The 17,115-nt window shown below is 51.1% G+C and overlaps 6 protein-coding genes across 6 annotated transcripts; 3 read left to right on the top strand and 3 right to left on the bottom strand.

Moving 5' to 3' along the window:
• Positions 1 to 3,447: 3,447 nt before the first annotated feature.
• Positions 3,448 to 5,121, top strand: CORC01_07566 (general alpha-glucoside permease; the record flags this gene model as incomplete). The annotated part of the gene is made up of 4 exons (XM_022619202.1): positions 3,448 to 3,648; positions 3,699 to 4,423; positions 4,482 to 4,498; positions 4,565 to 5,121. 4 exons carry the CDS (start codon positions 3,448 to 3,450, stop codon positions 5,119 to 5,121), a joined length of 1,500 nt encoding a protein of 499 aa, XP_022474281.1.
• On the bottom strand, positions 4,660 to 5,452 carry CORC01_07565 (uncharacterized protein; the record flags this gene model as incomplete). Its single annotated transcript, XM_022619201.1, has 2 exons — positions 4,660 to 5,088; positions 5,288 to 5,452. The coding sequence occupies 2 exons, from the start codon at positions 5,450 to 5,452 to the stop codon at positions 4,660 to 4,662; spliced, it is 594 nt and encodes a 197-aa protein (XP_022474280.1).
• A 2,018-nt stretch (positions 5,453 to 7,470) lies between these two features.
• CORC01_07564 (uncharacterized protein) lies at positions 7,471 to 9,708 on the top strand (the record flags this gene model as incomplete). The annotated part of the gene is made up of 11 exons (XM_022619200.1): positions 7,471 to 7,695; positions 7,755 to 7,813; positions 7,871 to 8,009; positions 8,071 to 8,087; positions 8,143 to 8,257; positions 8,314 to 8,351; positions 8,408 to 8,435; positions 8,502 to 8,615; positions 8,673 to 8,906; positions 8,971 to 9,458; positions 9,528 to 9,708. The coding sequence occupies 11 exons, from the start codon at positions 7,471 to 7,473 to the stop codon at positions 9,706 to 9,708; spliced, it is 1,638 nt and encodes a 545-aa protein (XP_022474279.1).
• A 564-nt stretch (positions 9,709 to 10,272) lies between these two features.
• On the top strand, positions 10,273 to 13,638 carry CORC01_07563 (2-ketogluconate reductase; the record flags this gene model as incomplete). The annotated part of the gene is made up of 7 exons (XM_022619199.1): positions 10,273 to 11,304; positions 11,825 to 12,003; positions 12,063 to 12,166; positions 12,236 to 12,573; positions 12,628 to 12,753; positions 12,820 to 13,152; positions 13,219 to 13,638. 7 exons carry the CDS (start codon positions 10,273 to 10,275, stop codon positions 13,636 to 13,638), a joined length of 2,532 nt encoding a protein of 843 aa, XP_022474278.1.
• Positions 13,639 to 15,584: 1,946 nt separating this feature from the next.
• CORC01_07562 (uncharacterized protein) lies at positions 15,585 to 15,947 on the bottom strand (the record flags this gene model as incomplete). Its single annotated transcript, XM_022619198.1, has 1 exon — positions 15,585 to 15,947. The coding sequence occupies one exon, from the start codon at positions 15,945 to 15,947 to the stop codon at positions 15,585 to 15,587; it is 363 nt and encodes a 120-aa protein (XP_022474277.1).
• Positions 15,948 to 16,675: 728 nt separating this feature from the next.
• On the bottom strand, positions 16,676 to 17,030 carry CORC01_07561 (uncharacterized protein; the record flags this gene model as incomplete). Its single annotated transcript, XM_022619197.1, has 2 exons — positions 16,676 to 16,754; positions 16,807 to 17,030. The coding sequence occupies 2 exons, from the start codon at positions 17,028 to 17,030 to the stop codon at positions 16,676 to 16,678; spliced, it is 303 nt and encodes a 100-aa protein (XP_022474276.1).
• Positions 17,031 to 17,115: the final 85 nt, after the last annotated feature.

Genomic DNA, 17,115 nt, shown 5'->3' with positions numbered 1-17,115 from the left:
CACTTCTGATAGCCAGGGTAGCTTCACATCGGTCTGGTGATGTTCGAATAAACTTGATGATGTTTCGAAGCTTCCCAACTGGCCCTCTTGTTCTCCAAAGAGCGAGACCTCCCCTCAGCTTCCCAGCATTAACAAGATCGCCAGATTCTTGTTCGAACGCTTCCCGACCGACTCCATGCAAGAGGGCTTTGCCAAAAAAGTTTAGAATACGCGCATGGCACCTTATCTTTCGATTTATGACTTTCTGGTTGTCAAACGCCTGAAAAAATAGACTCAGAAAGTGCTTGAAAACGTAAATGATATCATTACAGATTGAATCATCAAGTGTTTCAAGTAGATCCCAGTCAAGAAGAGCCAGAGGTATCATGAGTGAGATGTTCTCTCCAGCGTGGGCTCCAAATTAACGACGAAGAGCGAAAAATATTATGCCTGCTTTCCTCCCTGGCTAATGAAGTGGCCAAAGATGGGTGTGACTGGATTTCAGTAGGGTGAAGTCCATGTATCAAAAAACATATAAACGTTGGTCCTGGTCATCAGCACCATCTCTTGTTTTTCTTCAACTGATATAAATGAGAAACCTGGTCTCTTTGAGTGTTCTGGGACCTGAAGGACGGGGCATATATATCAGGGTCAAATTCGTTAAGCAAGGCCTTGATAAAGTAGTTCTCGAACGTCGTGACTATGCTTCTGCTATCAATGAGGAAGCCAAAAGAAGAGATTCATATCTTATACATCTTACTCGTCGGCATAGCAACGGGGGCAGAGAGGTGATGCTTCGGTGACGGCCCCTCATTGTGAGGATCTTGAGGTACTTGGACGGGGATCTCGAAGCTCGTAGGATCAACGTTAAGGTTAATCTTGAGATGTTTGATAGCAGATGTATCGAGCCTCAACTATCAAAGCGAGAGCAGATTCGAGCCTCGCCTACGAAAGTGATCAGTATGATGAGACTTCGTGGCCAAGAACAAACGAACCCATTTTATGACCCAGGATCTCACGAGTGGAAATTGCCCTCAACCTTGATCCAACTATAATAGCCTCAGGTGCCCTTTTTCGATATGGAATTGTCTAGACTGAATCGTCAGCTGTTCCATATAGTTCGGGGGATTGCGTCGACGATATCTGGTTAATGGAGTATCGAAAGTTCTTATAGTTAAGTGCATTTAGTAGACCTCCTTAAGGGAAGGCTTTTATAGAGATATAGATATTAGAAAGGGCTACCTTTGAAAACACAATAAGCGTGTCGCATTTCCCTAATTTGGGAGCACTGCATTCACCCCTGAGTACGCTACCAGCCAACCTCACAAATCCGCAAATTTAATGGTCAGCGATGATGATGTTTATTCTGAGAAGAGCAATCAATACATTCGCTTGTTTCGCCGCACCAAAGTGTATGATAGTTGGTAGCACAATTCCTAGCAAACTCCTCTCAACTCCGCTCCGCATCCTCCTTCCATGCCCCGATTCCCTGCTCCATCACCCAATGCTGATAATTTGCTCTCTGTGGGAGCTCCTCAAAATCCACCACTCCCTCGGCATTGGCAAGGATGAACCTGCTGTGCTCATCGACGAGGTGGCCTGTTTGTATTAGCTGTGTGTGTTTCAAGCATGGACCAGTTTTCCTTGCCGAAGATGGGGTGCTTCATTTCTGTCACGGAATGCAAGGTTAGCGAGAGGTGTTATGTGATGATATCAAGGGTAGAAATTGACGGCATGGTCTCAGAGTGCGTCATCAAGTGCTCGTTCCCCCAACTCATCAATCTCTCCCAGTCTACGTAGGACCTCTGTACGCCGTCTCTGTTCGGCATCAGAACGTGGTCTTCCATCGTCCAGTACAGCGGCATCGACGTCATATTGGTATGGCACTTGGCTGAAGACACGAGGTGGTGAGGGCATTGTGCTGTGGCAACGGTTAGCATCACCAACGACATTTTCTCAGCAGAGAACATACCAAGGTGACTATTTTTGTTTCTCCTGCTGCTGCTCGGCGATATTGGGGAAGTTTGAGTCCCCGCGGGTAGTTTGGTAGACGTTATTTTGGCAAACGGGATATTAGTATACACCGGATGAGATGGGAGGATTGGCGTACGATGTAGTGCAGGTTATGCACCACAGCGATGCCGCCTGCGCTGGACAAGTAAGCGTATTATTCTCATCATGATTAACTCATGTAGACTTACAAACCGTCCTTGCCGTTATCAAACGGAATAGTGTCCGAGTTAGGTTCCAGCCTGTGTGTTTCTGAATCGAGGAGCCGACTCCAGAGAGCTGTAGACTTGGAGATTGGCCCCCCATGAGCACCCATCTTTTTTGAAATGGGTAATTTAGGCTGCCCAGTAACTAGATAATCTAATATACCCGTATTACCCACGGGTCCGCGACCCATATATTTGGGTAACCTAAACTACTCATGAGTTTCTCTATAAAGCTTATGGGTAGTTTGGGCAGACCCAAATTACCCATGGACTTTTCCTACAAGCGCTGCCCAAACCCATTCTCTACCCATTGACCCTTGGGTAACCCACAAATTACCTATCAGTCGTATGGGCTGCACCCGTATTTGATACCCATGGGCCCTTTCAAGCCTAGGACGATGTGTATCAACTGAGTCTGTATGACCCGCAGAGACCAGCGGTGGGAGGATCGACCCAACAGCAGCTTGCGCCAGTTCGCGTCGAGTTCGGCCCTTGGGTTTCCTAGGAAAGAGCCAAAGTGGTTTGATGTGACTAAGTCTAAGGATATGGGCTTGTACCCGAATTTTTCCAGTTCTTTTCTGTTATAGACATCAGCGATGTAGTAGATTTCAAAAGTCAACTCGCCCACAAGTGAACCGTATCACGCGCCGCAAACCTCCGACAGTATGGCTTGTTAAAGGACTTCTGCGCATAGTTTAGCACCGCCGTGGTATAAACACCTAGCCCCATACCCGAAGCCAGCACCCGTGAAACACGAACGAGAAGAAACGTCTTTTTGTCCTAATCTGCGGGAGACATGTTATCCAGTTTCTTGTCCCTGAACGTCGATAGTCGGTGATATCCGGTTGAAGGCATTGTTGGCAGTGGGAGTCGTTGGGACAGTGGGAACATGCAGAGGACACTGGTCCTATCTCAAATGTTAAATGGACGGGGAATCTGTGGCAGATAGTTAGAAAACCTAGGGGTTTGGGGGTGCTGGCATCGTAACATGGAACCCCTACCCAGGCCAAGTGACTTTCCTCCTACTGCTCTGTTAAACTCTATTTTTTGGACATTGCACAATGATTATAAATGGGCCTTCTTCGCAATGACGCGGCTACTCCGGCGTTACTGATGGCATATGCATGTAACAAGGAGCAATTGGGGAGCAAGAGCAGCTTAAGATATGTTCTTCATAGTATACACTTCCCTCTTGCTCTGAAACAGCCATTCTCATACTCCAGATCATCCTCCCACCATGATCAGCCCAGCAATGGCCGCACCTATAGACGAACCATGTCTGTCACGAGCAGAAAATCTCCCCTCCGAAGAACATGAACGACTCCTATCTGAGCGCGACGAGCTCGGCGACCCAAAACCACCCGAGCAATTGTCCACACCCGGCCTACTCCTCCTCACATGTCCCAGCCTCGGGCTCCAAGTCAGCTGGTTTCTACTACAGTCCAGCGGCACGGTCCGTCACCCATCCCGCTCCCCATCACCACAGTCCCTAACAAGAACCAGCCCTACCTCGGCTCCCTCGGCATGACCCCTTCCTCCATATCCCTCACCTGGGCCCTGGGACCCATCTTCGGTGCCTTCCTCCAGCCCATAATCGGCCAGCTGAGCGACGAGCTTGACCACCCGCTCGGCCGCCGGAAGCCCGTCATGATCGCCGGCGCGCTCACCACAGTCATCCCCACCCTGCTCATGGCCTGCGCCCCCGAGCTCACCGCGCCCTTCACCGAAAACCCGGCCGCAAACCCCTGGCAGCCACGCGCACTCGCCGTCGCCTGCCTGGTGATTATTTTGTTGGCAATAAACGCCTACTCCGTCGGTGTCCGCGCCATCGTCGTCGACGCCTGTCCGCCGTCCCAACAACCCGCCGCCGCCGCCTGGTCCATGCGCTGGAACGTTCTCGGATCCGCCGCTCTCTCCACCGCGGGCTTCGTCTACACCACACAATCTTCAGAAACCGACCCCGTGGTCGCGTTCCGCACGCTGGCGTGCGTCGCGGCGATCTGTTCCGCGACCACCGTCGGGCTGGTCTGCTGGTTAGTGCCGCGGGATGCCACGCCGCCTCTCCGGCTGTCCGGGTCCGGGTCCGAGATCGGGCGGGTCTGGGCCATGTGTCTGCCGGGCGAGCTGGTGCGGCGCTGGCGGCGGCTGCCGCCGCTAACGGGGAGAGTATGCGGCGTGCAGCTATTTGGGTGGTTTGGGTGGTTTCCGGTGTTGTTTTACATGTCCACGTAGGTGATGCCCGCCCCGGCTTGTTCGGATGTTTGGATGAACTGACACAAGCTTTAGGTATGCTTACGAAACAGGTAATCGTCTCAAACCCTCTTTGCATACCCCCGTTTCGATCCAGACTACGGACTAACGTCTCCCAGCATTATCGGAATCCCTCCAAGCCTCCAACCTCGAACCTTCCCCCGCAGAAACCCACGCAAAACCCTACCCCCTCTACGCATCCCTCTCCTTCTCCCTAGGAACCCTCCTGTCCACCGTCCTCCTGTCCTGCCTCTCCCGCATCCACACCGTCCTTAACCCCCGCAACCTCCCGCGCCTCTGGTTGGTCTCCCAACTCCTCGCAACCACCTCCCTCCTCCTCACAATCCCCTTCCAAACCTCCACAGTCTCCCTCATCCTCCTCTCCCTCATCGGCGCAACCTGGGCTGTGACAATGTGGATTCCGTTCGCGCTGATCAACACCGAACTCGCCCATGTGCGAACCGGCGTGGCGGGCGTCCAAGGGCTGCACAATATGGCAATTTCGCTCCCGCAGGTTGCCAGCGCGCTGGTTTGCGCGGCGGTGCTGGCGGGGTTGGATTCGGTTGGGGTTGGACGGGGTGCGGTGTGGTTGATGAGGCTGGCGGCGGTGCCAGTTGCGTGGTCGACGTGGCTGATTTGGCGGCTAGATGCAAAAGAGTTGGTGGGTGTTTATTAGGGTTGTGGGATGGTTTTTAGTTGGTACGTTGTGCGTTTTACAGTGCTCATGCAACTCATGAAACTCATGCTCATCGCCATGAAACATTACTTCATTTATCTTCTCTCTCAGTAAAGCAGCATCCAGCCCTTTCCCGATATACCAGACGTCATCTTAATCTACTTACAGGTAATTTGCTCGAGAAAACCTTCAAAAACCCAACCGGACTGTGCTTGAATGTACGGCCTGTCTCAAAGTCGGGAGTCCCAAAAGACGGCTCTGCAACCCCATCAACCCCAACATTCCCATCCTGCCCACCACCCTTCCAATCCACGCCGAGCATCTCGCACATTGCCTTGTACTCTGAAAAGAGCTGAAAATAAATGTTTCCGTCAAACAAGCGCGGCTGCATGACAAGCAATGGCGGCACAATCCAGCGTCGAGCGTGGCCAACGTCGTACGGAGGCTTGTTCTGACCCTGATCCTCTAGGCGTTGGACTTCAGTATACTAGTTCTCTTAGATCCCGTATCCTTAGCAATAAGGACCGTTTCAGGTAATTATTCTAACTAGTGATGCAATGTCTGGTAGAGAAGGTGATTTGGCAATCATAAATGAAGTCGGGGCATTTTACCAACATGAAGATTGCATGACATGATCCAAGACTCTAACAGCAATCTATTAAGATTCCTACAAAGATGGCTGAAATAACAATGGACAGAAACATGGTCCATGGAAGATGGATTCAAATGCTTTGGTGGCGGTAATTTGTCAGATCATGCCAGAGCATGGGGGTCCAACAACGGAGAAGAGCGCAGCAGAAATCGTGTCGAAACCAACACCGAACCCCACTAATCAGGGTGACAGGAGGTCCACAGTGTCCATTTCTTTTACAAATGGATGTCTGGTGTCCATCAACGCGGGGTGGTGGTCCGACGGAGACCGGGCGGAGCCGAGTTGGCTGGGTGAAGACTTCCGGCGAGGAAAATGAAACCTAAGATAAAGCCGCAATTGAACAGCAACGATCTTGTGTCGTCATCGAGATGTGTAAAGGCTTAATGACAGCCCGAATCCGTCTCCCCGAAGAGCAAATTCTCAATCTGAGGGATGAGGAAGAGGGCGACCGAACCACATGTCTTGCAGGGTAACTTGACGCCGGGGATCCACGCTTTGGGCCTAGAGTGGCCAAGATGAGATCCACAGCCCACGTCGGCCCCTCTCGTGTTGAGTGAGGTTGATGTGGATACTGGACCTTTCGCCATGAACGCATTGTGGAAAGGATTGCGGTTCGAATAACGCATGACTTGAAATTCTATTTCATAAACCGTTTGACTCTTCTACTAAGGGAGCAAGGAAATGTCAAACTTGAAGCATTCTGTTGGTTCAGATGTTGGACAGCAACTGTTCTGCAAATCTTTATATAGACCTAGTGAGTTCAATTAATACAGCATTCTAGATGACCACTCCGGCCCGGACCAGTTCCCCGGCGCTGGCCGAGGAACTGAACAGAAGTGCCGGCCAGGAGACAATCTTGCACCTTAATTATGAGCCACAGCTATGTTGCCTCACCAACCTCATGATCTCTCTCGTATGTTGGTCTCGCAGCTAGCCGCCTCGATGTAGCGCAATGGACAGTTTACATAGCCTTGTTCCAACAATCTGGATAGCTGCTAACGCAGTCACCAGGTCTAGCTTGCGAGTCGCACACAGGGGAAATCTCCCCACGGCACGCCAAGATACACCAGTGTTGCTTGCGACAAGGTGCTCGTTCTATTGGTGCAAGAGATCGGGGAAGTCGGGGCCGGCGAACCGTTCACCTCCATCCGCTTAGGGTCGCCAAGCGGGAGCCAAGCGGGAGCAAAACGGCTCTCGCCATGTTTCTGATATCCCTTCCAATCAGGACGCGCCTCGGGAATCCGGTCCAATTTCCTAGCGAAAACGTCACTCTCAAAGTACCAGACAGAACCCGGATTTCGCAGCGGACCGGCGCTTCTCATGTGATTGACCTGGGGAATCGCGCGGTCTGGGGTAAGTCGCCTTGGGGAAAGGGAATTGCGGGGATAGCTCAGGTGTTCTTTCATGCTGGAGTGACCCCACGGATGTCATACGCGGCGGCATTGTGCCCAGAGGCAGACCACACGCATCGTCTGGGGTTGAAGTGGTCTGGTTGCAGCCGAGGAACGGGCAAGCGAACCTTGGAGATGTGCATGTAGGAAGGATACATAAGGCGGACGTCGCGTCTGTGTTGATCTGTGGGGGAAGTGGTTGATTTTCTGATTACCCAGACTCTCTTGGTTCCAAAGTTGTATTCGACCTGTTCCTCCTGTGGATAACAAGACACCGAGTTCATTCGCCGAGATTGATCTGCCAGCATGGCTGAGCCAACAAGACAGTCATATACGGACGCTGACGAGAAGCGAGATCTCGCCAGCAGCGACGTCATGGAGGACGCACCTCCTACTGTGGTCGCAGCGGTAGCTGCCCACGAGATCGCGCACGAAGTTGAGGGTGGGAACTACTCCCCATGGACAAAATCCATGTTCCACCTTTACGGTGTGCTGTTTGTCGCGTACTGCTGCGGTGCTCTCAACGGATATGTAAGCTTACCTCGGCTTTCGTATGGTATAGATCTGGGGGGCTGACAGCAAAACGCCAGGATGGATCTCTCATGGGATCGCTCAATGGAATGACCTCCTACCAACGAACTTTTGATATGTGAGAGCTCTGTGCTGGCAGTGCTTCTTGAGGGTGAGTAAGCTGATAGGGGGCCAGGAAAACCTCGGGCTCTTCGACCGGTATCGTGTTTATGATGTACAATGTCGGATCAGTCTGCGCTATTCTCTTTACGGGACCTGTCAATGATCTTCTAGGAAGACGCTGGGGTATGTTTGTTGGCGCTCTGCTAATCATTGTAAGTCTATTTTATCTAATATCTCCAAGACTGGCCCGTACTGGACTGACAGTGACTTTAGGTCGGCACATGCATCCAGTAGGAAAATACGGTTCATCGAGCTGTCCCATCGAGTCACTAACTTGATGTCTAGGGCTACGGCAAATCACGTTCCGCAATTCCTGGGAGGACGTTTTGTATTGGGCTTTGGTGTGTCGTTTTGCTGTGTCTCTGCACCGACCTACGTGAGCGAGCTAGCGCATCCCAAGGTACGTCGGATCTTTGCAGTGATCAGTTGAACTGAACTGATGGAATGAGAAAACAGTGGAGAGGTACCCTTACCGGACTCTACAACTGCATGTGGTAAGAATACTCGAGAGCATTGCCACAAGTCTTCTGTGAAGCTAACAGCAACACAGGCCTGTCGGAGCTTTCATTGCAGGCTGGGTAAGCAACTGCGGTTCTCGGAAAGTTTCATTCTTTCGTGCACAGATTCTAATTTCGGACCGGCAGGTTGCCTACGGTGCCTCTTTCATCTCCGGTGACGGCGGCTGGCGACTTCCCGTGTGGTGTCAACTCTTCACCTCCGGAATCGTTGTTATATTCGTCTTCTTCCTGCCAGAGAGTGTAAGCATTGAATCTAGTCTTGAATTCTGAACCGCCAGCTGACTCTGTTCTCGACAGCCCCGATGGCTCGTCGCCAACGACCGACACGAGGAGGCAGCAAAGATCTTGACACAGCTGCATGGCGAAAAGGACCCCAACCACCCCATCGTGCAGTTGCAAATGAAGGAAATGATGGCTCAGATCTCAAACGAGGCTAGTGACAAGAAATGGTGGGACTACCACGAGTTATGGAACACCCACTCTGCCCGGAGAAGACTTGTTTGCGTTCTGGGTATGGCCATCATGGGACAGGTGAGAGCTTCAAACCCCCTCTAGCATGCCTCTTACGACCGCTGCTAAAATTAATCAATCTCAGGCATCCGGCAACTCCCTGTCAAGCTACTACCTAGTCACCATGATGAATACAGCCGGAATCACAGACGAGAAGAAGGTCCTGGCCCTCAACGCAGTCAACAGCATCCTCGGTCTCCTCGGAAGCGTCATCGGCGCTCGTCTCACCGATCGCGTCGGTCGACGACCCTTGCTCATCTATAGCATTCTATTCTGCTCCGTCACATTCGCCATAATCACCGGGACTTCCAAGATGGCCGTCGACGACCCGAGCAACACCAACGCCGCCAACACCACCATCGCCTTTGTGTTCCTGTTCGGTGTCGTCTTCTCTCTGGGTTGGACTGCCCAGCAGAGCATGTACATCGCCGAGACTCTCACCACATCCACCCGGGCCAAGGGAACCGCCGTCGGCAACTTTGCTTCCTCGGCAATCTCGCTGGTGCTCGCTTACAGCTCTGGGCCTGCGTTTGAGAAGATTGGCTACTACTTCTACCTAGTATTTGTCTTCTGGTACGTTACATATTCAAGGGCTAATCAGATATCAAAGGAGGTGCATCCATGCTAATTCCTCAACTCTAGGGACATCTTGGAGGCCATCTTCATCTTCTTCTTCTTCCCCGAGACCAATCATCGCACGCTGGAAGAGCTAGAGGAGGTGTTCTCAGCGCCGAACCCAGTCAAGAAGAGTTTGGAGCCTCGTACCGCATCGACTGTGTTGGAAACCATGAAAGTCCCCAACGAGAAGTTTGTAGAGGCTTGACAGATCGTGTTGCCTCAAGACTTGTGTCCAGGTCCATAATCATGGTGTAAGCAGACGGACAGAGTTCCGAAAACGTTCTCGTAACGAAACAATGAATCTTTGGCCCGAAAGACGCCGTTCTCCCATTTGAAAGCGAACTGGCGGTTTGACTAAGTACTTGGCTAGTATTAACAGGTGACCGTGCATAACAACAATGTTCTGCACAAGCGCTTGCCGATCGGTGGAGACTTCGGAGTTTTGGTGGGTAGGGGGTGGATATTATGCATCGGCTTTCTCACCGATATCGTCATCCGGCTGGGAATAGCGTGCGGAGATTCAAAGCACACCGGAAGACATCCGATTATCTTGAGAGGTAATCTGCATCAGCACATGATGAGCACTTGCAACTCAGCACTTGGTTACCGGTACCTCAGATTTCCTTTCATAAGCGTCCGTCGGTCCCCACTAGCTTTGTTGCCAGCACGAATATTCCAGTCGTTAAAGATTGGTTTGAGATACAAACTCTGGCGATCGTTCCACCAAATTCACTCCCAGAATTCAATTCTTCAAGCCAATTTTGCAGTAATGTCCAGCAACAAACCTATTGTTCTCCGCCTCGGCGAGGACATCAAATACAATCACGACTACTACAAAGACGTATTCACAGACCGGTTCATCGTCGTAGCCAATGAGGAAACCGACCGGGCATCTTTCATCAAAGCCCTCAAGGAGAAAAAGTATGGCGACTTCTCCGCCATATTCCGCCCGCATTTCCAGAGTGGCGGCGAAATGGGCCAGTGGGATGACGAACTCATCTCCCTCCTGCCTCCATCCGTCCGCATCTTCGCATCCGCGGGAGCAGGTTTCAACTGGGCCGATGTGGATGCCCTCGGCCGTCGCAAGATTTGGTACGCCAACGGTGCCGGCGCCAGCGACGAGGCAGTCTCAGACACGGGACTGTTTATGATCCTCTCCGTCTTCCGCAACTTTTGGAGGGCACAGAGGGCGGCGAGGACGTGTGATCCCGAACAGTTCCTGGCTATGCACCGGCTCGTGGGAGGGATATCATGGAGCCCGCGCGACCACGTGCTCGGGATCGTGGGGCTGGGGAACATCAGCAAGAAGCTTGCCTACAAAGCTCGCACGGGGTTGGGTATGAAGATTCATTACTACGATGTTGTCCGTTCGCCGCCCGAGGTCGAGGAAGAGTTGCAAGCAACCTTTCATCCGACGCTGCACGAACTCCTGGCGGTGTCGGACTGCGTGACGCTTCATACCCCGCTCAATGCTCACACGCATAATTTGATCAACAAGGAAGCGCTTGCATCTATGAAGGATGGGGCGCGGCTTATCAATACCGCACGTGGCGAGATTGTGGACGAAGAAGCCTTGATTGAGGCTCTGCAGAGCGGGAAGTTGTCTGCTGCTGGTTTGGATGTGCATTACCACGAACCGCAAGTATCTAAGACGCTTGCGGATATGGACAATGTGACTCTGACATGTCACAACGGTGGAGCGGCTATCACAACGCGGGTGAACTTTGAGCTGAATGCTATGAAGAACATTGTTGAAGTGGTCGGAAGTGACGGCCGTCTGGTTGGGAAGCCATTGACAACGGTAAATCAAAAGGCATTCGAGTCAGCCCCATAGATTACAGTTCGCTCTCGTATCATTCTCAAAGACAAACTCCTAACATTTCCCATCTAAGATTCTCATCTAAGATGTTGCCCCACGACTCCCTCGAAGGTGATTGCCAGCTTACAGCTAGTGTTGCAATGGCTGCCTATGAACAGCAAGCCCATGAGACCAACCTCCCCTCCGGCATTCTCTCCGACATTCGGAAAGTCGGAGCACACGGCGTGTCTCGGTGCTGAAAAGTGGCACAGGCGCTAGCCGTCCCCTCCCCCGCATACCAAGAATCCGGGGCCCCAGATCAGAGACTTGGTCCCAAGCTAGCCCCACCGGCCTTCTCTCCGGGAAGCCAACCCCTACCTTTTCGTTAGCGTCTACGTCTGTGTTAAAACTATAGCCAGATACCTCGAGCTTAATCTTTCCATGTCGAAGGAAAATCAGCATCGTCCAGTAGTCCCTTCTGACGAACTTGGTCTTCACAATGTCTGAAGCGATTCAAACACAGAAACAGGATGCCGAGCATACGGAGAAACGTCAGGCTCTGTTGCCGGAAGAGCTGCCGCTCCCTCAAGAGTTGGAGCATATGGGGATCGAGGAGTTGAGAGTCCTTGAAAGGGGTCTGACACGCCGCCTTGATCTCACGCTGATGCCGACGGTTTTCATCTTATTCCTTCTCAATATCCTGTACGTTAAAAAAGTTCGTATGGAACCAACTGGTGTTTGTTATGCTGACATCCTCAAAGAGACAGGAATAACATAGCAAGTGCCAAGATCACAGGACTTACCGAGACACTCAACATCACAAACGCCGAGTACAACACCTGCTTACTGATGTTCTACGTTGGATGTAAGTTTCCGTCCTCGATCCCCTTCAGTGATAATGAGCTTGAAACATGAGGGCTGACATTGCGACAAGACTGCATCACCCAAGTTCCCTCGAATCTCATCATCGGAAAAGTCAGACCTTCTTACTACATCTGCCTCATCACTTCGCTATGGGGCGTTCTCTCCATGTCCCAGGGCTTCACCACCAATTTCTCCCAGCTTGCCGCTGTCCGCTTCATTCTCGGTCTGGTGGAGGCTCCGTTCCTGCCTGCTGTCTTCGTTTTGATGTCTTGCTGGTACAACAGAAAGGAGCTGCCTCCAAGAATCGCGATTCTCTATGGCGGCAACATGCTCGCTACGGCTTTCTCGGGGCTGATTGCCGCAGGTATCACCTCTGGTATGGAAGGCAAGGCAGGACGCCCATCGTGGGTAAGTTTGCAAACCCCCCCTGTCAGGAGCATGGATCGGACTAACAGCAGACAGGAATGGCTTTTCATCATTGAAGGCGCCATGACTGTAGTCATTGCCCTTCTCCTCCTTCCCCTGCTCACAGATTACCCGCTTCAAAGCAAGCATCTCTTCCTATCACGGGAGCATCAGCTTTACGCCGTACGTCAGCTTCAAAATTCCGGTCGCAATCCTATGTATCTTCCTGTTAACCGACTACTGATATAGGAATGGCGAATCCGTAAAGAGAATGCCGGCATCGTTGACGAAGACCCCGAGTCAATTTTCTGGGGGCTCAAACAAGCACTCATTGATCCAAAGCTGTACTTCTTCATCGTCCAGCAGATGGCTTTGATCACGGCGCAAAGTTTCAACAACTTCTTCCCCTCGATTGTAGGAACCCTAGGCTACGGCCAAACAACAACGCTTCTTTTGACGTCCCCGCCATACTTTTTTGCCTTCATTGTTTCGTTGTGCGTGTCCTTCCATGCATCGCACAAAGACGAACGTGGCTATCATATTGCGGTCCCCATGATTTTTGCCCTTCTCGGAAACCTCTTGGTAGGTCCTTCAACCTTGCTGTCTTGGAGCATCAGATTGATAGATGTAAACTAACAATCACCACAGGCCATGTTCGTACCAAGTCTCGGCGGACGATACTTTTCCATGTTCCTCATGACCGCCGGCTCCTACGCGCCTTACAATCTCTGCGTGAGCTGGCTCAGCTCTTCTCTCCCGCGTCCCCGAGCAAAGCGTGCGGCCGCTCTCGCCATTGTCAATTTCATGGCCGCTGGCGTGGCGCACTTTTACACAAGCTACATGTTCCCCGATAGCCAAAAGCCAAGGTACTATGCCGGTGGCGCTGTGATGTCCGCGGCGTGTTTGATATGTGCCGCCGTAGCCTTGTCAATCAAGTACTACCTCAAGAAACAGAATGAGAATTTTGAAGAGGAGGAGCGCTTGGGTGTTACGAGTCATAGTCAAATCGCAGGGTCAAAAGCTGGGCGTGGTGGTGAAGGGGTTGTCTCTTTTCGATATGTGCATTAGGATGCTGTACCGCTCGCCATGTAAAGGACATGTAGTAGGATTTATCCAGTATTCGGTCAGAAACCTCTGGAAACCCTCAGATTCCCGGGGACGACATCGATTGTCACCGACCTTGCCTAGCTTACCAATACCATTAAGGCCTTTATCACTCAAATTGAGGACGTGCATCAAACCTGCATCTACAGTTTATCCCCCTCTCATTGGTCGTTGTGTATGAAATTATCAACCATCATCGACAGCTCAAGCCGAACTGACTTGACTTATTACGGCTTGGAGCTTTTAGCGGCGTGTCAGGCTACTTCGTATTAAGTGAAGGGGTCAGCAACGCATATAGTGTAGCCTGGTGACTGCCATTCGAATCTGCCTCCCCTAGTCTACAACAACTAGGATCCCCTTTGAATCCCTCCATACTGGGATAAGTTTAATCCTTCTCCAATGCCACAGTGGCTGTGCCATAGATTCCCCCGGCGTACCTTCGATGGCGGTGCACTTGACACGGAGGTGATATTGAACATCTTCGTGGTTGTAAAAAAGAGGAAACAGATTGACATTTCAGCACCTGACTAGGAATCTTGGTGAAGAGAGTAGGTGGAATTCAATGGCTATCTCTTCCACCAAGGCTGATTATCCCAGCATAGAAGTGGAGATGGCGTCAGGATCCCACTCTTCACCTGGAAGCACAACCGATGATCCAATTCAGCTACTTTAAAACGATATTTCTCTCCTATCACAGGTCGTGTTTCATGTCTTCAGAACCATTTCAAGGCATAATAACGAATGGCGTGTCTAGATCTATAGCCGAGCGAAGGAGGGCTTCGGCTCCCATCTTCCGGTCTCCCCTAACCTACATACATAATATACTTGATGTAGGCACAGGCGATCGGACTTAAGAGGAGATAGAGACATCAATCAGGTATCTTCTGTTGTTCTAGTCCTAGACAGCGAGCACGTAAATACATGATGCGCTAACTCGTATAGTCACGGATTTCTGGGCAGGTTCCCCGCTTGCGACATTCTCCGACTTCAACTTCTTACTTGTTGTAATACATCATTAGTATCCAAGAACCCTTTAAGGCGCTGGTGGCAGCTCTGGGGGTGAGCTCGACGGTGGCATTCAATGTGATAACTCGCCAGAGCAACGACACCAGCGAAACGAGCCCATACTTTACCGACGTATCCGATCACATCAACTCCGTTGTCGATAAGCTCTAGCCATTTAACGAAGAAATCCACGATAACCCAGATCTGGGGTATGAAGAAGTCACGGCCCATGATCTCCTTGCATTCTTAGGGAATCTCACCAAGGCTGGAATGTTACGAGACCTATTTACAACATTAGGACCGCATTCTTCGCCGTGTTTGAGGGAACAGATGAAGGGCCTGTAATGTCCTTTAACGCTGGGTATGGTGATTTTATGGAGTGTGTGATCCCTTCGAATAGAGTTAGTTGATAATGACCGTCATGGTCGTCTCTTGTGTTCCGAGATGTAGTGTGGTAGAAGATGACATGAAAACACCTTGGGTAATTTGACATCACCTTCACATCCTTCGAACCAAGACTATTTCGGGTTAGCGTATTTCTCTCTAACCCTGTTCTTCATTACTTTACAAGCCAAGCCAAACCAAGCGAGACTTAACAAGCCTTGACCTGACAATTGAGCGGCAACATCATGACTTGAAGCCAACATAGAACGGCCAAAATACCCCGAAAGGGCACATTTATGGCAAGCTCAATTTCATTTCAGTCGCCCTTACATAGTCCTTTCTACAAATGGACGAACGAGAATTGATCAGGCTGAATGTCCATAACCCCCATTTGACCGCGGGTAACTTGAAGTGAGACTTTGAAGGGGTTTCATTTAGAAACTAGCTTACAGTTGAAGCTGGCAGTTTGTGGCTCCAGTGCATCGAGAGAACGTACCCATGTCTTAATCCTTTCCTAGTTTTCAATTTCCAGATTGCGATCTCGCCTTCATCTCTTCCTCAAGTCTCTGCTGACCGTCCAGACACTTATCCGCCATTACAAACTTGTCAAGTGTTTCTCTTGCCTGGCGATGAGTCAGGCCGTTGAGACTGGGGTTTGGAGGTAGTGAAAGATTTGTGTTACTCCCTCCGTGGTGGCCATAACCAGGGCCTCCATAACGACCACCCTTTGAGCAAGCATCGCCCGTCGTGTCCTTATGACCGCCTTTGGTGCCCGACGCATCGTCTCCAGGGCCATTGTGGTCTCCGGCACGGCAGCCACCTTTGATATCTTCGAACGTTTTAGGGGTAGCGCTGCGATGTACATCGGACGAGAGTGTGGGCATTTTTGCTGGAGGACTTTGAGGTGCCCCTTCTTCGTCTGGAAAATTTATGGCGGGATGAGGAGGCTTTCTGGTGGAGGATGGTGGTGGATGGTAAAGTGTTTAAGAATTCTGTGTGGTTGATGTTGTGTGCAGAAGATTGTCCAGGGCCGGACATGTGCAACGCCTTTTAATATATCAAAGTTTCAGAGTTTACTACCAGGATTGTTCCGGCACCATCGATAAGTTCCCTAATTTATGTTTCGTGCATTTGCTAAATGGGTCTCTTCGGCTTGGTGCATCTTAGTCGGTCTTGAACAGTGGTTTGGTAACACAGCGTCTCCAAACGGGATCGGAACACAGTGCACAAAAGCACCGTCAAGCGTGGCGGCTAAGAGGGTGAGTTGCTCTGCTTCAATACACCCGCTCAACCAGGTGGATTTGAAGAATTGGGCGGTAAACCCCCCATGATGTCTTTCAAAGACTATTCGAAGGCAGCTGAACAGCAGAGTCAAACGATCCGCGCTGAAGGTACGTACATGTATCACAGGGACTACTATGGTCAGGCTTGGCATCTCTAGCAAACAAAACATCATCAGCCCCGTCTACCTGGTCTCACTCTTCCAGTGAAGCACAAGGTGCTATGTAACTTAACGGCGCCGTTCATACGCCGCAGCAATTCCAAATGACTGGATACTAACTCAGGTCGAAGAATGTACTACGGACAGTCGATTATTCGACATTATGCGCCCCTAAAAAGCTCTGAACTCAGTCAAGCCCTTCTCGTGGTTGTTGTAGATGCCTCCATCGCAAGCCACAAGCCTCATGGCACTTCGGCGAGCAAGTCCATGCGCTTGTTGCATTCCGCGGCGGGTTGCTTCACGCGCTGACTTTCCTGGGGCCCCGGAAGCGGAGCCTGCGGACGTTGCCGACCGACCAGGAGCGCGCCGTGTTGAGAATGCCCTCGGCTTGGACGAGGTTATGGGTCTCCTTGGCGTCGGCGACTTGTTCTTCCTCTTGGTTTTTGACGTAGACCGCAGGAGCGATGGCCGCTGCGGTGGTGAGATGGGTGCTCAGGAACACGGCAGTGATGGTTGTGAACTTCATGTTGGCAGGATGTTTATCTTGTTCAAGACTTGAAAAAGCGTTTTTTTTTTGTTAAAAGAGAGTGACTTGATGTTTGGAAAACTGA

This window comes from Colletotrichum orchidophilum (assembly GCF_001831195.1).
Source record: "Colletotrichum orchidophilum strain IMI 309357 chromosome Unknown Scaffold_61.1, whole genome shotgun sequence".
Classification (NCBI taxonomy): domain Eukaryota; kingdom Fungi; phylum Ascomycota; class Sordariomycetes; order Glomerellales; family Glomerellaceae; genus Colletotrichum; species Colletotrichum orchidophilum.
Note: the sequence above shows the minus strand (reverse complement) of the source record. Positions and strands in the feature narration are given on the sequence as shown.